This window comes from Protopterus annectens, chromosome 9.part0 (assembly GCF_019279795.1).
Source record: "Protopterus annectens isolate FY-2018-M chromosome 9.part0, PAN1.0, whole genome shotgun sequence".
In the NCBI taxonomy this organism is placed as follows: Eukaryota; Metazoa; Chordata; order Ceratodontiformes; family Protopteridae; genus Protopterus; species Protopterus annectens.
In genome coordinates this window covers 1,513,407,518-1,513,422,076 of record NC_056743.1, presented here as the reverse complement: position 1 = coordinate 1,513,422,076, position 14,559 = coordinate 1,513,407,518, and the positions used below count along the sequence as shown (strand labels likewise).

The window sequence follows — 14,559 nt, the reverse complement described above, 5'->3', positions numbered from 1 at the left end:
CTGCAAGGAAGGTTCTAGTCCTAGTTCAGCATTTAAGAGAGACATTCTGAAGCTCATGTTTTTTCATGGCTCTGCCGTAGTATGAGTGGATATATAATAGCGCATGTTTTCAACAAAATGTTTTATTTCCATAGCAGTATTTAGGCTTGTGAGTATTGTCTGTTTAGGTTGTGGGTCTGCACTGGAATTGCTGTTCTTACTGTTAATCATGCCACAGGTATGTGTTCCACATGCATTTTTAAAATGCTTTTTTCTTCCATGTCTGCCAGTCATCAATACCCACTCCTATGAGCTGTAAGCACTCTCAATTCCCCCAGTATGTCTCACTCCAAAATATTGCCAACAGGAGGAGAGCACCAGCTAGAAAAACTCATTACCCAGGCAGCCATGGAAGAATCTGAGAATGCATAAAGATGTTAAAAATAATTCCCCTACAAGTCCAGCAGCATCACATTTTTAGAGCATCATAATAATAATTCTGATTTGTTAAAATTTTTTATAATGTATGTATTAAAAGGCTCTGAGTTATATCTGAATCATTTGGTTATATTATTACAGAAGGAAGCTTGCTTTATATTTGCTTATGACACTTTATATCCTAGGGGGCTCAGTAATAAGCTCCTTATGAAGTATTTGGCTTAAGTTAGTTATAGAACTTAATGTTTTGTCTTGAAAGTGGGAATGAGTCTCTATGTAAGAATTGTTTATTCATGAATATTTGTGGATGCTTATATTTTGTGTTTGTGTGAATGTATTTATAAATGTATTTATATATATATATATATATATATATATATATATATATATATATATATATATATTAGTATATATTATATTATTATATTTATTTATTTAATTATTGTGCATTCACTTGGATATGAATTGAAGTTCTTGCATCTTTAAATGACGTTGGTTTCATGTTTAGATTGATTAATTAATTAATTAAGTGGTTAATTGGTAAAGTGATTGAGAATTTTTATATATAAAGTTGTGTTTCTTTGCTTTAGGAAACTTTTGAACCTTGAAGGTGAAAGCCGAGGAGCTAGTTCGGTGTTTTATGTACATTGTCCTAAATAAACGTTGCTTCTGTGTGCCAATTAGTGCTTCCTCAAGACTCAGTGCTCCTGCCCTTTATTCTTCCATCAGGGCCTGTCTCAGAAGAAGGGAGAATTAAATATCTCAACAGCTGATAATCTGGCTTCAACCTTCTAAGACTGTGGCTGTGTGTCTTTTAGGACCAGACCTTAACTGTCCAAAGATTGGGGAACTACTTGGCATCCCCACTCACTCTTCAGCTGTATCATTTAGACACAGATAAGGAGGGAGTTGTTTTCGCTCTGGTTTTAACCCCATCCCCTAGGTGGCTGGCTTGGACACTCATATCGCATCAAGGGCTTATTATAAAATCCACCTGCATGTTCGTGCTCTCAACTACAATGTTCCAAGTGCTGCCATTACTGACTCACAAGAACAAGTGCATGTCCTGATTTATACTGCACTATTGGCAGCAGCAAGCCTCCACATGTGCTAGCAAATTCAGCCATTGACTAGAACCACCAGTCTCCCATCCCCACCCCACATACAGTGAAATGGCATATTCAGCCATTGACTAGAACCACCAGTCTCCCATCCCCACCCCAGGCACAGGGAAAAGGCATTGACTGCTCACTCCCATTCTTCATCACCTGTCAGCTTTAGCTCTAAAACAGCTAGTTGAACTTAAGTCAGATGATCTCCACCACAAAGCCAGGGTCTGATGTGTATGACATCTGACAGCATTTGCAGCTTGTGCTGTGGGGTAAGTTGCTCTGTGTAGCACTGGCTGCCTTGATGTGATTCAAAGGCTTCTCATAATGATACAGTTCATTTGCGTATTTATTTATTTGTTTGTTTCTGTTTTTTTTCATATTTGTTACCCAGAGTGAAACACTGATTCACATGGACCTTTTTCAAACTCTGCAAAAGAGTACTGAGCACTGTCAAGTAAAGTGATATACCCAGAGTAAGAGAATAGGTAAACAGAGGCTATGGAACTCAACCCCTGGACTACAGAAAGCAGCTTGTTAACAGCTATTAGGTTTAATATTCTTTGTTATTTAATTTGTTATCAGAGAGATCAGCTGACCTGATTCCACAAAATGTCCCTCATTTTGCCTCAAACTAACTATTTTTACTTATATTGAGCAAGTTTCAGTTACCCAAAAGCTCATTATTGTTAGTAAGGCACACCAGTCAATTGATCAGCTAGCTTCCATCGGCCTCTTTGCTCAAGAGAAACCTGTTCTGTTTACTTAATCCTCTGATTCTGTTTCAGATGATATTTTTTTGTTAGTTCAGCCACTGAATGGTATCATGCATTCCCAGATATGAGCCTGAGTCACTGGAAACCACTGGCAGAGAGAACTAACTGTGGATGTTCTTCATGTTTCACAGTTGCAGTCATCACCTGTGGGTTATCCCTGCTGTGGTAGCCCTCGGCCGGCCCAAATACCAGAGTCAATGTTTTTCTGTGTTGGCTGCTGTCGCCTGTAGTCTGACATTAGGTTGTCAGTGCTATAAAGCAAGGCAGCCAACGCCATTACATCAGTCTTTCTTGCCGTGGAGCACATAGCAGAAGCAGTTCGCAAGTGTGCTGGTCAGTCGCTACCAGAGTTTGAATTACAGCTGAAAATGTCTAAAGCTAAGTACCTCATTGGGGATCCTTTTTTCTTGCACTAACCAATGTCGGAAAAAGTTAACAATTGTGTCTTGCCTGTGGGAAGCAGATCCCACAACAAGACTTCCATTCACACTGCGTCACTTGTTTAGGCACAGACCACGACGTCCCCCATGGCCAGTTCTTTGCCCTGTTTAACGCGAGAACCATTCGTCATATAGTTCTTATTGTAAACAGGTATTTTCATCTTCTGTCTTTGCATTCCAAAATGGCATCCATCAGCCAACAATCTGTGGACATTCCAAAAAAATGCAGAGATAAAGATAGAGACAGACCACACAAGGCTAAGCCTTCTGACGACTCTACCGCTAAGCAGGTCATCAGTTCTCTGGAATTCAGTGAGGCGCTTCTGCAGCCCCTGATGCCCGATTCAATATCTATGCAGTCCTCTACCGAGACCCTTTCAGAGCCTAGTATGCTGCAGAAATCTTCGTCGTCTTCCGTGCCTTTGGTTGTCTCTGCCTCAGTTGGGTCCAGAGCTGTGACACAGGCACCAGCTTCTGAGGAGGCCTCTCGCACTACCAAATCTAGACAAAAAACAACATCTTCTCATCCAACTACCGTTTCTCTCAATCCAATGGATATTCTTAGGTCTAGAAGTCAGGCCACTCCTAGAAAAACTGTCTCTAGCCACCATCTTGCTATTGCTCCACCACCCCCAGGCACAAATGCTTAAAATGGCGGAGGATGTCATCTCCCTTATCAGGGGTAGTCAGGCCACAACTTCTAAAAGGAAAAGACTCCCTTCTCCTGAAAGTATGACAGAACAAGATTCCGAGGAATCTGATTATTCAGATTTTGAAGAGGAACAACAACTTCTGACTGCTTATGAGGATTCAGATGTAGAGGAATCCATTCCTTCTGCATCCCCACCCGAAGACCTTTCCTTTGGGTAAACACTTCACACCCTCAGGGAACATTTCCAATGGGAATCTCAGGATTTCCCCCAGTCTAAGAAAAGACTAAGAGAGTTTCTTGACCTGCCCAAGCACAGACCCCTGGCCATCCCCCCTATTTTAAAAGTGGTGGATGATGTTTTCCATGAATCCAGCTTAGCCTCTGATGCCCTCCTTCCTGCTCCCAGTAAACCTAACAGGTATTACAGAGTACCGGATTTTCACAAATACCTATACAGAAATCTTGCTGCAGACCCAGACGGCATTACACAGGGACCTAAAGGAGCTAAGACTAGTTCTGCCTAAAATCCAATTCCTTCTGACAAGGATTCCAGAGCTCTGGACAGATGGGGTAAAAACGTTTACACCTCTGCAACCTTAGCTATCAGAGCACTCAACTGTCAGTTCCATATGTTAAAATATCAACAACACACTTTGGAACTATTAAAACAAAATATTTAAACTTTTCCTGACTGTGCCAGTTCGAAAGAGTTAGCAGATTTACTGCACTCTACTTGTCAAGTGGCCAAACACTCATTGCACTGTGGATATGATGCCCTAGAAGCCTCAAGCAGGGCAGCAGTGACAGGATCTGTCATTAGGAGACATGTATGGTGGAAGGAAACAACCTCTCCATGATCATGTCAAGTCTAAATTAATTGATGCACCCCTGGATAAGGACCACTTATTTGGAGGAAAAGCAGAAGACGTGCTTAAAAAGATGGAAGAAAAAGCAAAATCTATGCAAACAGTAAAATAATTCTTTCAGGTTCAACCTCCCAGGTTCAGCAGGAACTTTCACTCTAAGCACTGGTCCTTCCCTGCGTCTAGCAAACAGGGCCAAGGTAAGCCTCGCAGGGACAGACCACCCAGGCCCATATCCCAAGGGCAGCAGAGAATCAAATAGTGGACCACTTCCACCCCAAAAGCAGGGAGTTTTAAGCCATTCTTCTATGGCAAACACTCTCAATGACTCCCTCTCCCCCCTCTGCCCACCTTTCACTCACCAAAAGCTAGGAGGAAGGCTCTCGCTCTGCAAAGAAAATTGGCTTTCTGTAACAAAGGGCCAATGGGTCTTAAAGATAATTTTTCAGGGATACAAATTCTCTTTCAAACGAACTCCCAGTTCCAGGAGGGTACCCAGACTTACCTCCAAATCAGTGGGCAGAGGCATTGAAACAGGTCCATGTTCTCATATCCTAGGGGGCAGTAGAACCTGTCCCCTCAGACCAAACAAGCAAAGGCTTTTATTCCAGACTATTTCTTATTCCCAACAAAGAGGGCACTTTGCACCCCATCCTGGAACTATCCACTCTGAACACCTCCCTGGTTGTCCCCAAATTCAAAATGCTAACTTTGCAGCAGCTGCTGCCTATATTGACAAAAAATGCCTGGTTAGTTACCCTAGAAATAAAAGATGCCTATCTCCACATCCCCATAAAAATCCTGCAGGAAATTCCTGCACTTCAGAGCAGGCTCACAACACTTTCAGTTCTCTGCACTATCCTTTGGTTTATCTACTGCTTCCAGACTATTCACCAAATGCTTAGCCCTGGCCATAGCTTTTTGCAGACAGAGAAATATACAGATTTACCCTTACCTGTACAACTGCCTCATTCAGGCAGAGTGCAAAGAAAAGCTGATCCAGGACCTTCTCTTCATCAAAACCCCCTAACTTCCCTAGGGTTCACCATCAACAAGAAGACAATGAAGCAAACACCCTCCAGGAAGATCATTTTCTTGGGAGCACTGGTGGACACAGCATCGCAAATGGCCTTCCTATCTCCAGAAAAGCAGAGCTTACTGCCTCTCTACATTACCTAGCTGGCTTCCAGAAGCCATCTCACTGCAAGGGAGTTCCTGCAAGCCTTGGTGTGCATGGCATCTTGCATCCTTCTAATTCCTCTGGCCAGGCTTCACATGAGGAAACTTCAGTGGTATCTAAAGAACCTTTGGTGTCAGCACTCTCAGCCTCTAGAGACCTCTCTCCTCCTGATCACCTGAATAATGGCCAAGTTTCACTGGTGGGCAGTGTCCTGTGCCAAGAACAAGGGTCTCCCCTTCATCCTCCGTCCTACCAGGCAGACCATCACCACCGACGCCTCAGACATTGCTTGGGGCGCTCACCTAGCAGGCAGGTGCATCCAAGGTCTTTGGGATACCCAACACCTTCCCTTACACATCAATCAGAAGGAAATGGTGGCAGTACAAAAGGCTCTGACATCCTTCAAACCCCATCTAAGGCCAGGGGTTCGCCTTATCAAAACAGACTAAATCGCAGTAATGTGGTATATCAACAACGAGGGAGGGAACCAATCTTACCGTCTGTACAGGCTAACCAAGAACCTCTGGCTGACAGCCTCCTCCATGATATTACACCTAATTGCCCCATACCTACCAGGGATCAACAACACCCTGACAGACCACCTAAGCAGAAACTTACTGGACCCCCACAAATGGCAGCTCCACAGAAAAATCTTTTTGCAAGTCATTCAGGAGTGGGGAACTCCGGAGGTGGATCTCTTTGCTTCGCACCTGAACTACCAGCTGAAAAAATTCTGTACCAGGGAGTATCACCACCTAGCATGGAAGATGGATGCCTTGACCTTCCCCTGGAACTCCCTCTTTATGTATGCATTTCATCTTCTGCCTCTTATTCCCAAGGTACTGATCAAGCTAATGGAGGAGAGACCAAAGGCCATCCTCATTGCTCCAGATTGGCCCAGACAGCATTGATACCCCTTACTGCACAGCCTGACCTTACAGCCTCCCAAACAGCTTCCCCTGATCTCAGACCTCTTGTCCCGGGGAGAGGGAAGATACTGCACCTAGACTTACAGGCTCTCAATCTCTTGGCATGGCTTATACCTTAAAAGCTAACAAGGAGTCCTTGTTAAGCAAACGGGTCCTAGACATTATCACAGAGGCCAGAAGGCCCAGCACCAGAAAATCTTACACAGGGAAATGTAAAAGATTCTGCTCCTGAAGCCAGTCCAGAGGGGGCAGTACCTCACAACCGTCCATCCCTCTTATCCTGGACTACCTAGCCGAGTTACTCAATAGTGGCCTTTCCTTCTCTTCTATTAAAATCCATGCCTCAGCCATTTCAGCACATTTCCATACAGACCACCCCTCTTCTCACATCCTTTGATTAAACAATTCCTCAGAGGGGCTTCTAATATCAGACCTCCCAGAAGGCCACCCACACCAGCCTGGGACCTGAATTATGTTTTAGAAAAACTAACCTTACCAACATTCGAACCTGCAACTTCAGCAGAATTGAGATACCTCTCCTGGAAGACTGCTTTCCTACTAGCTATTACCTCAGCCAGAAGGGTTTCAGAACCTCAGGCATGCATGGCCATTGAGTCCTTCATCTTTTTTCATGCAGACAGGGTCTCCTTGAGGACTAACCCCTCTTTTATGCCCAAGGTGGTATATGATGTGACCCTCAACAAGGCCATACATCTACCCACCTTATTTCCTAACCCTCAAAACAAGGGGTGAAGAATTCTGCACTCACTAGATGTGCACAGACAGCTCAGATACTACATGGACTGTACTAAACCCTTCAGAAAAACAGACCAGCTTCTTCTCAGCTTTGCCCCAGGGGCAGAGGGGAAGCCCATTTCCAAGCAAGCCATTTCCAAATGGATATCACACTGTATCCATTTCTGCTACAGACTACATGGGAAACTTCCCCCCTAAGTCTATTCCTACCAATTCCACTAGGGCAGCCTCCACTTCCACAGCATTCCTCAGAGGAGTTCCCACCAGGCACATATTGAAAGTTGCCACCTGGACCTCTATCCATACCTTTACCACCTACCTCTTTTCTCTAAGGCTAGGGCAGGGTTTGCCTCTGCAGTTCTGCAGGGCATGCTGACCCATGCCTAGGTCTCTAACTAATCCTTCCACCACTCTCCTTAGCTTTGGGAATCCTCCCACATGTGATGACTGCAACAATGAAACACGAAGAACATAGTACAGTTGTGTACACTTACCATAAATGTAGATGTTCGAGTGTATTCACTGTTCCAGTCCTGGTTTCCCTCCCTCCTCTCCCCTTATATCCTCTTTCCTTAGGGGACATAAGCTTCTCACGGCGGCTAAAGCCACCAGGACCACTTTACCATATTTTGTTGGGCTTCTGATGGGTTAGGGCAAGAAAAACTGATGTAATGGCATCAGCTGCCTTGCTTTATAGTGCTAATGACCTGATGTCAGACTACAGGTGACAGCAGCTGATGCAGAAAAACATTGACTCTGGTATTCGGGCCGGCCGAGGGCTACCACAGCAGGGATAACCCACAGGTGATGACTGCAACAGTGAATACACTCACGCATCTACATTTATGGTAAGTGCACACAACTGCTGTTCATTGACTTCCATCAGGTAATGACTGACTTCTCATACTTATAGCCACTGAAAACTAAGAGGTCTAAGAAATTAATTCCAAGTACTACAGCTATGTCACACTATTTGGCTCTAAGAAATGAAACCCAAGTACCAAAGTTCTGTGGCATTATTCGTGTAACTTTTTTGTTGTTAGCTATATTTTCTTTTATTTTTAGTATGTACAAATACCTGAGAAAACTGATTCCAGACATCAGCATAACAATGCCATTATTGAGTGTTTACTCCTTGCTACCCACATAAATATGTTGCTAACAAACAGCTGCATTTGTAAATGTACTTTTTGTCACTGTGACACTTGCCTCAGGCTAGAAGCTCCGTTACGAAATCTTTATCATGTACTAGACAGTGCAACAGAAAACAGAAGGGAAACATTACTCTATCATCATCATCATCGGGTGACAAGTATATTTATCTGAAAGAGTACTTTTCTGTTTCACTTTTCTGATAAAACTGTTGATTTCATTTAAATTATAAAATGTGAATTGCGATTAAAAACAAAACCTTGTTCTCTCAGCATTCCTTATTATTTTAGTAAGCACACATTATTTAAATGTACACTATCTGTATTCAAGAACATCCCTACCACATTTTTTGTGCTTTCAAGTCACTCAAAAAGATTATAGTAAGTGTGCATGTAGTGTACACTTTGTGGTAACCTTTATGAATCCCCCTCAGAATTTAAAGCTGCAAGAAAATCAGTAGGAAAACTAAAATTAGGAAAAAGAAGGTGAGTTATGCTTGTGTTGTCTGTTCAATCAGAACAGTACACACTTAGTGTACACATACTGTAGGCATTAGGGAATACCAGGGTCTGTTATTACTTTTCTCTGAAGCATCTTAAAATCAGATGGAGTGTTAAAAAGCAAATAGCTTTTGGCCAAATCTTAAAATCATTGGCAAAATGGATATTTGTAGGGTCATTAGGGTTAAACTAGCATACCTGGACCCAACAACATTTGTAAGTGGGTTTCACTTTGCTAGGCACTAGTCCACTTTCTAATTTCTAAAGACATTTTTAAATCTGCTCTCTAATTAATGGGGTTCACTCCACAATGGTGTTAGTGTAAAGATTATCATAGACCTAGGATGTTAAACATAAACAGAACAGTGACAGGAACCCTGGTCAGTTCTTAAGTCTTTTTTTTTTTCTGGAGAGTCTCTTATGTCATCTTTCCAGACAGACTCCTTCTACTTTGTCTGATCCAGTAGATAAGGTATCAAACACCATAAAAATTAGGCCTCATTCTGTATGTTTCACATTTTCCAAAGATATAAATGCTTACACCTCCACCACCCATATTATTTTTTCAGGATTTCACTTAGGAAAAGGGTTGTAATCTGCCACCAATTATAGACGTCTTCAATAACTTTGTACCATGTGAAGTAATAGTGCAACTGTGCAAAAAAATGACTAAAAGCAGGACCTGTTTGCCCTTTTCCCCTACATCTTCAGAAGTGCCTGGTGTTTTGAAAACTATGGCCAGTGCTCCTTATGGACAATACAAATGTTTTAACACCTAAATTAAAATGTGTTCAGCAACTCAGTATCATGTGTACACTCACCGATCTCTGGTTATCTAATGAGAAAGTGTTGCTAAAAAGAGGAATTTTTAGTCTAAGTACTGCTTTACTTTGACAATATGCTGTGTATCAGTGAAAGTGGGAAAGACAGAACTGGCATAAGTTAGATTTTGCCTTTAAGTCTGACTCATTGCATCCCTTTCTCATCAAATGCATTTAAAAGCCATGATCTGCCCCAGGAAATAGCAAAGTAAAAGATTGGTAAACCAAACCACTTAGTGCCATATCAGAAGTAGCTCAACATGTAAACTGCTTCTTTTTGGATAGAAGGCTGTGGGTTTGATTCCCACGTCCAATAGCTCAATTAATTTCCTCATACTGAATTTTAACTACAGTGCAGCATATGATGGGGAGTTGGCACTCTTGAATGTCCCATCCTTTGGGTAAGACATTAAACTGAGTCCCCATGTGCCAAAGTTGCCGGTTGCTCAGGTGGATGTAAAAGATCCCACAGCACTTATCAGAATTAGGGGAACTTCCCTGGTTTCCTGGCCAAATTTCCCCTTCCCAATATGAAAACCACCTCAGGTCTCCACCAGAAAAGGTCATTGGCCTAGTGGGACTAATCTAGTCAACAAAGTGTAAATAAATAAACATACGTGCTGGATAATATAATAACATATAATAACCAGTTTCATCTCTTGCAGTGGTTTGCACAATCAAGCTGAACAGGTAGGACATCTCTGTTTGGATCTAAGTGAAAAATTCTTTGGTTGCTCACTTGTGGTTTCTAGGATGGATAGTCTGACAACAATTAAATAATGCGTAGATGATTCTTTGCATCTGAAAATGAAAACCTAATAAATATTTACCCTAGATGTTTGTAAAGTTCTTTTAAGAGGAGTGTGCTGTCATGGAAGGCTTCATATTACCTTCAGGTGAATTCTGTAAAACAGCTTTAACAAAAAATACACACATGAAAACATACAGTGCTCCTTACCTGCCTTATGCACAAGGTGTCTGAGAGCTGTCAGGCACTTAGCAACAGCTCGTAGACATGTTGTAAAGTGTAGAAGTTCCTCAGGGTCTCTCTGTAAGCGGTCATTTCGCCTGCCAAGCACTTTACCAGCTACCTGTTCAAACTCACCCATGATCAGTCACATGACCCTTTAGCAGTTACAAGTTTCAGCTTTACTGATACAGATTGTACTTCTCTGAATAAGACCTCACTAATTAATGTTTGAAGTTCATAACAGCCTTTTGATGATCTTTTGCTTGATCACAATGTAAATCAGAAACACATTTTCCTGGATCAGAGAGTTTTAGCAAACTATGGTGCAGCTGAGATTTGCATTCCTTTTATGTAGCAAAGAGTTACATTTACATTTGAGCCGAAGGCATTGTTAAAGATTGAATGTTTTCTTCAAACATCTGCAACAATAAATAACTAAAATGATGTAAGTCAGGTTCCAAAATGTAATATCACCTGTTTATCTCAGAAAACCTCAGCTCTGTGAATTTCCTGACTCAATCCTCCATTCAAAAAGATGCAGACTTTGCCTACTTCAAATAATCCAGCCCATCAATAAACAACCCAGGCAGACTGCACTCCCATTTCACCTACACACCTTCTCAAGGCAGACTTTGCCTCGCATTTAAAAAAATGACTTTATACTCATTGCGACTTTTCTTCAAGGATTATTTTCTAGTGTACTTGTCAAGAAAATCAGGCTGTTTTATTTTGTTGCAGTTTGTTCTACAATCTCTTCAGCTGCTTGTCATTTTAATATGATCATTGAAGTTGGAAAAGCATTGTCCGAGTTCACTGTTTATCTTGAACGTGTTTTCAAATGTGTGTGTAAGCTTTCTGATGAGTTGCCTTCAGTGTGGATTAATCCTATAAGGTAGTAAACAGACAGATAAAAGCTGCACTATCCAAAGTCGTCTGTGAGAAGAAAGCACACTTCTCTTAACTGATTCACTTGAAATTGTGAAACGTTCAGAACTCGTATTGCTACATTCCTTAGAACATTCCAATATGCGGTAAGCAGATGAACTAACTGCAGGAGGAACTACTTGCATATTCATATTCAAAACAGTTGCAAGCCTTGCATAATATCCAGTTTCAGCAAACTCCTTTTACATTTTCTATTATTTAAACTCCTATTAATAGGCTTTTTAATATGCCCTGTATGTATTGCTTGCCTGGTTTTTCAGACAAACAAACTGAACTTCCTGAGCCTGATGTTACAGTAGCTGATTGTTGTTTTATTACAGTATGCAAAAAAGATCCAAATAACTGAAGAAATACCTTCCTCTAACTCTGACTTCCTCCCAGCTAAAATGCATACCATAACAGACATTGATTATAGTAAAAAGAGAAGTGAAAATTGTACAAGTTACTTGAACTTTAACAGTGCGCATCTTATATTTTGAAAGCAGTGCTGTCATCTGACATTGTCAGTATTCTGTAGCTTTGACCAAATAAATAGTCTCTTGATTAGATTACAGATACTTTAGTGAATGGTTTACTGTATGTTACTTGCTGTTTGCCTTTTAAATATGTCAATAATTCATAAAATGTCAGCTCACATGATTCTTTCACAAGTGATCTGAGCATCATATTTATAAACAAAGTGAAGACCATGAAAGAATGAACACACCCTTTAAAAGAAACAAATAGAAAACAAGTCTGCCAAAGCAGCCTCCCACTCTAACTAATGTGTGTCCTAATTACTCTGTGTGTTTGTGTGTGTGTGTGTGTGTGTGTGTGTGTGTGTGTGTGTGTGTGTGTGTGTGTGTGTGTGTGTGTGTGTGTGTGAGGGGGGGGGGTATTTTTCACCTAATTTATTGGGCTACGGAAATAGTAACACAGTCAACTGCACTTCCAAAAAAATAATGTTCTAAGTCTATCCGATAGTTGCCTGGAATGCTGTCACTACTGTGCTTTGCTTTACAGTTACAGAGTAGAAAACTGTAATTCCAACCAGTACCCTGTTTAGTCATTCACATTTGGTGGGTCCTCTGGCTGCATCTTTGAAAAAAATTGCTGTGTCAGTTGTTCTCTAACATTCTTCATATGCAAGCACGATTTGTAATGTCATTCTGGACAGCAATGCTTAAAGTCTGGCAGTTTGGTGCAGAGGTTTAAGAGCATGGCTAATATGTTTGCATTAGTTGTGGATTTGATTCCCACACCCTCAGGTTGCTTAGTATAAGATGCTGAGTAAATTACTTTATCAGACATTGCTTCCAGACTGACTTTAAAGTGGGTCTATATGGATCAGGGTTCCATTCTGGTTAACAACCGTGTTTCTTCATTGTCTGGTCTGCGTACTAAAACCATGGCTATGATGGACACAACACTTTGCAAGTAAATGGCCTACTTTTATACTACTTTCCATCTACGGGATGGTGATCAGACTAGTATCCATTCAGTACAACCAATGCAGCTTCGTGGTCCAAGCTGCCCATAAGCCTGGTCACCAGCAACAGTATTAGAGACTGTAGGTCAGTTCCACTAGACTATATTACAGTTATTAGTTCTGAAGTTTATGCATATCTGTAACTTTAAAGACAGTCTTTGGATCCATATTGGTCTCAGTGTGAAATGAAACTCTGGTATAACGGAAGTTCATCACTGACAATTTTCTAGTCAAAGGGGTTCACAAGATAAATCATGAAAAAACACCCTTTCATCCAAATTGCTCTATGCCTGATACCCCTTATTTCTACTTACTTTTGCTAATCTTGCCAAGATATTTGACTCTGTTTTCCAAGTCCTCTTTTTTATTTAAGTTTTCTGTGGTCAGAGTTGAGTTTCAGTCACAAATTTCATCTATCACAGTGACAAAGTGGCATTCTCTATTCAGTAGCATCAATATGACCCCAATAATAATAGTTTCAAAAGCCATAGCGAGTTGCCACAATTTGTCATTGGAAGGCTGTGCCTACACACCACACGTAGAATGTCACTAGTGCCTTACTATTCAAATTCACTTGCTGAGTTTAGACATTGATGACATGAAGGTTTATATCTGGTCAACACAAAATGTATGAAGTGGCAAAGGCTAGGGCATGCACTGTGCATCACTTTGTACATATGCAACAGCATTATATGCAGCATCCTGTACTCTCTGATGTCAGCTTACATGACAGGAAGCATCTTTTAAGAGAAACGTCTATGCTGTAAATCAGAAAGAGAATGGGGCACATGGAATCAAACTAAAGAAACCAACACTGAGTCAAATATCATAAAAAAATGTAGTATAAAGTACTCAATTTTTTTTAGATATCAACAAAAAAAAAAGACATTTGCTCCCCCTGCACCACCTACATGAGGAGGGGAATGGTAGACCCCACAAAGTATGATTCGTAAATTTGCTTACTGTGAGATCTTTTAACCTCCTGGGTAAAGGAATATAGCCTTATCTTGAATGTTCTACAACCCTGACATCAGTGTGTTTAACATACATAAGAGACACAACCCCATGTTAAATGTTCACTAATATGGCAGTCAAGCAAAAAGTGCCATTGCCAAAATGCCAAGCCCTAGTGAGTACTTACTAGTGAGGACCACTAATGCCGATGACTTATCATTTGCATGAATTACGATTCTGGGGGAAGAGTCATTTAACATGGAAAGAATGAGGAATAAGCTAATTAGAAGTGCCTTCAAGACAGAGCCTGTGACTGCAGCAGACTCAAGTCATTTAAGAAAAAAAAACAGATGAACACTTGCAACAAAACAAAGAAGTAATTGGCCACACATTACTGTTTTCTCCTCCACTGTATATTTCATCATAATGCTGAGTACATGCTATTCATGCACCTAAATAAAAATATGTCTTAAAGAGTTGGTTTGAAACAATGGATGTATCCTGCTATATTTAAACTAGTTTTTATTTAATTGTAAGAACAATTCATAAAATGTTTATTTAATCTCAGAATCCTGTCATTGATTTTTCCTGTCTGACAGTTCTTTATTCATGTCATGCACATACTCT

The 14,559-nt window shown here is 41.0% G+C and overlaps 1 protein-coding gene across 3 annotated transcripts in view; it reads right to left on the bottom strand.

Annotated features, from left to right (window-relative positions):
• The window catches only part of LOC122812148 (GEM interacting protein), a 1,774,188-nt gene extending 1,762,597 nt beyond the window's left edge, over positions 1-11,591 (bottom strand). Inside the window, exon 1 of one of the 3 annotated variants that reach the window (XM_044084459.1) lies at positions 10,554-11,591. In XM_044084459.1, the coding sequence (XP_043940394.1) occupies positions 10,554-10,704 (151 nt within the window). In that variant the 5' untranslated portion in view covers positions 10,705-11,591. The remainder of the gene's footprint in view (positions 1-10,553) is intronic. The other 2 variants (XM_044084456.1, XM_044084457.1) reach the window with 2 other exon arrangements.
• Positions 11,592-14,559: the final 2,968 nt, after the last annotated feature.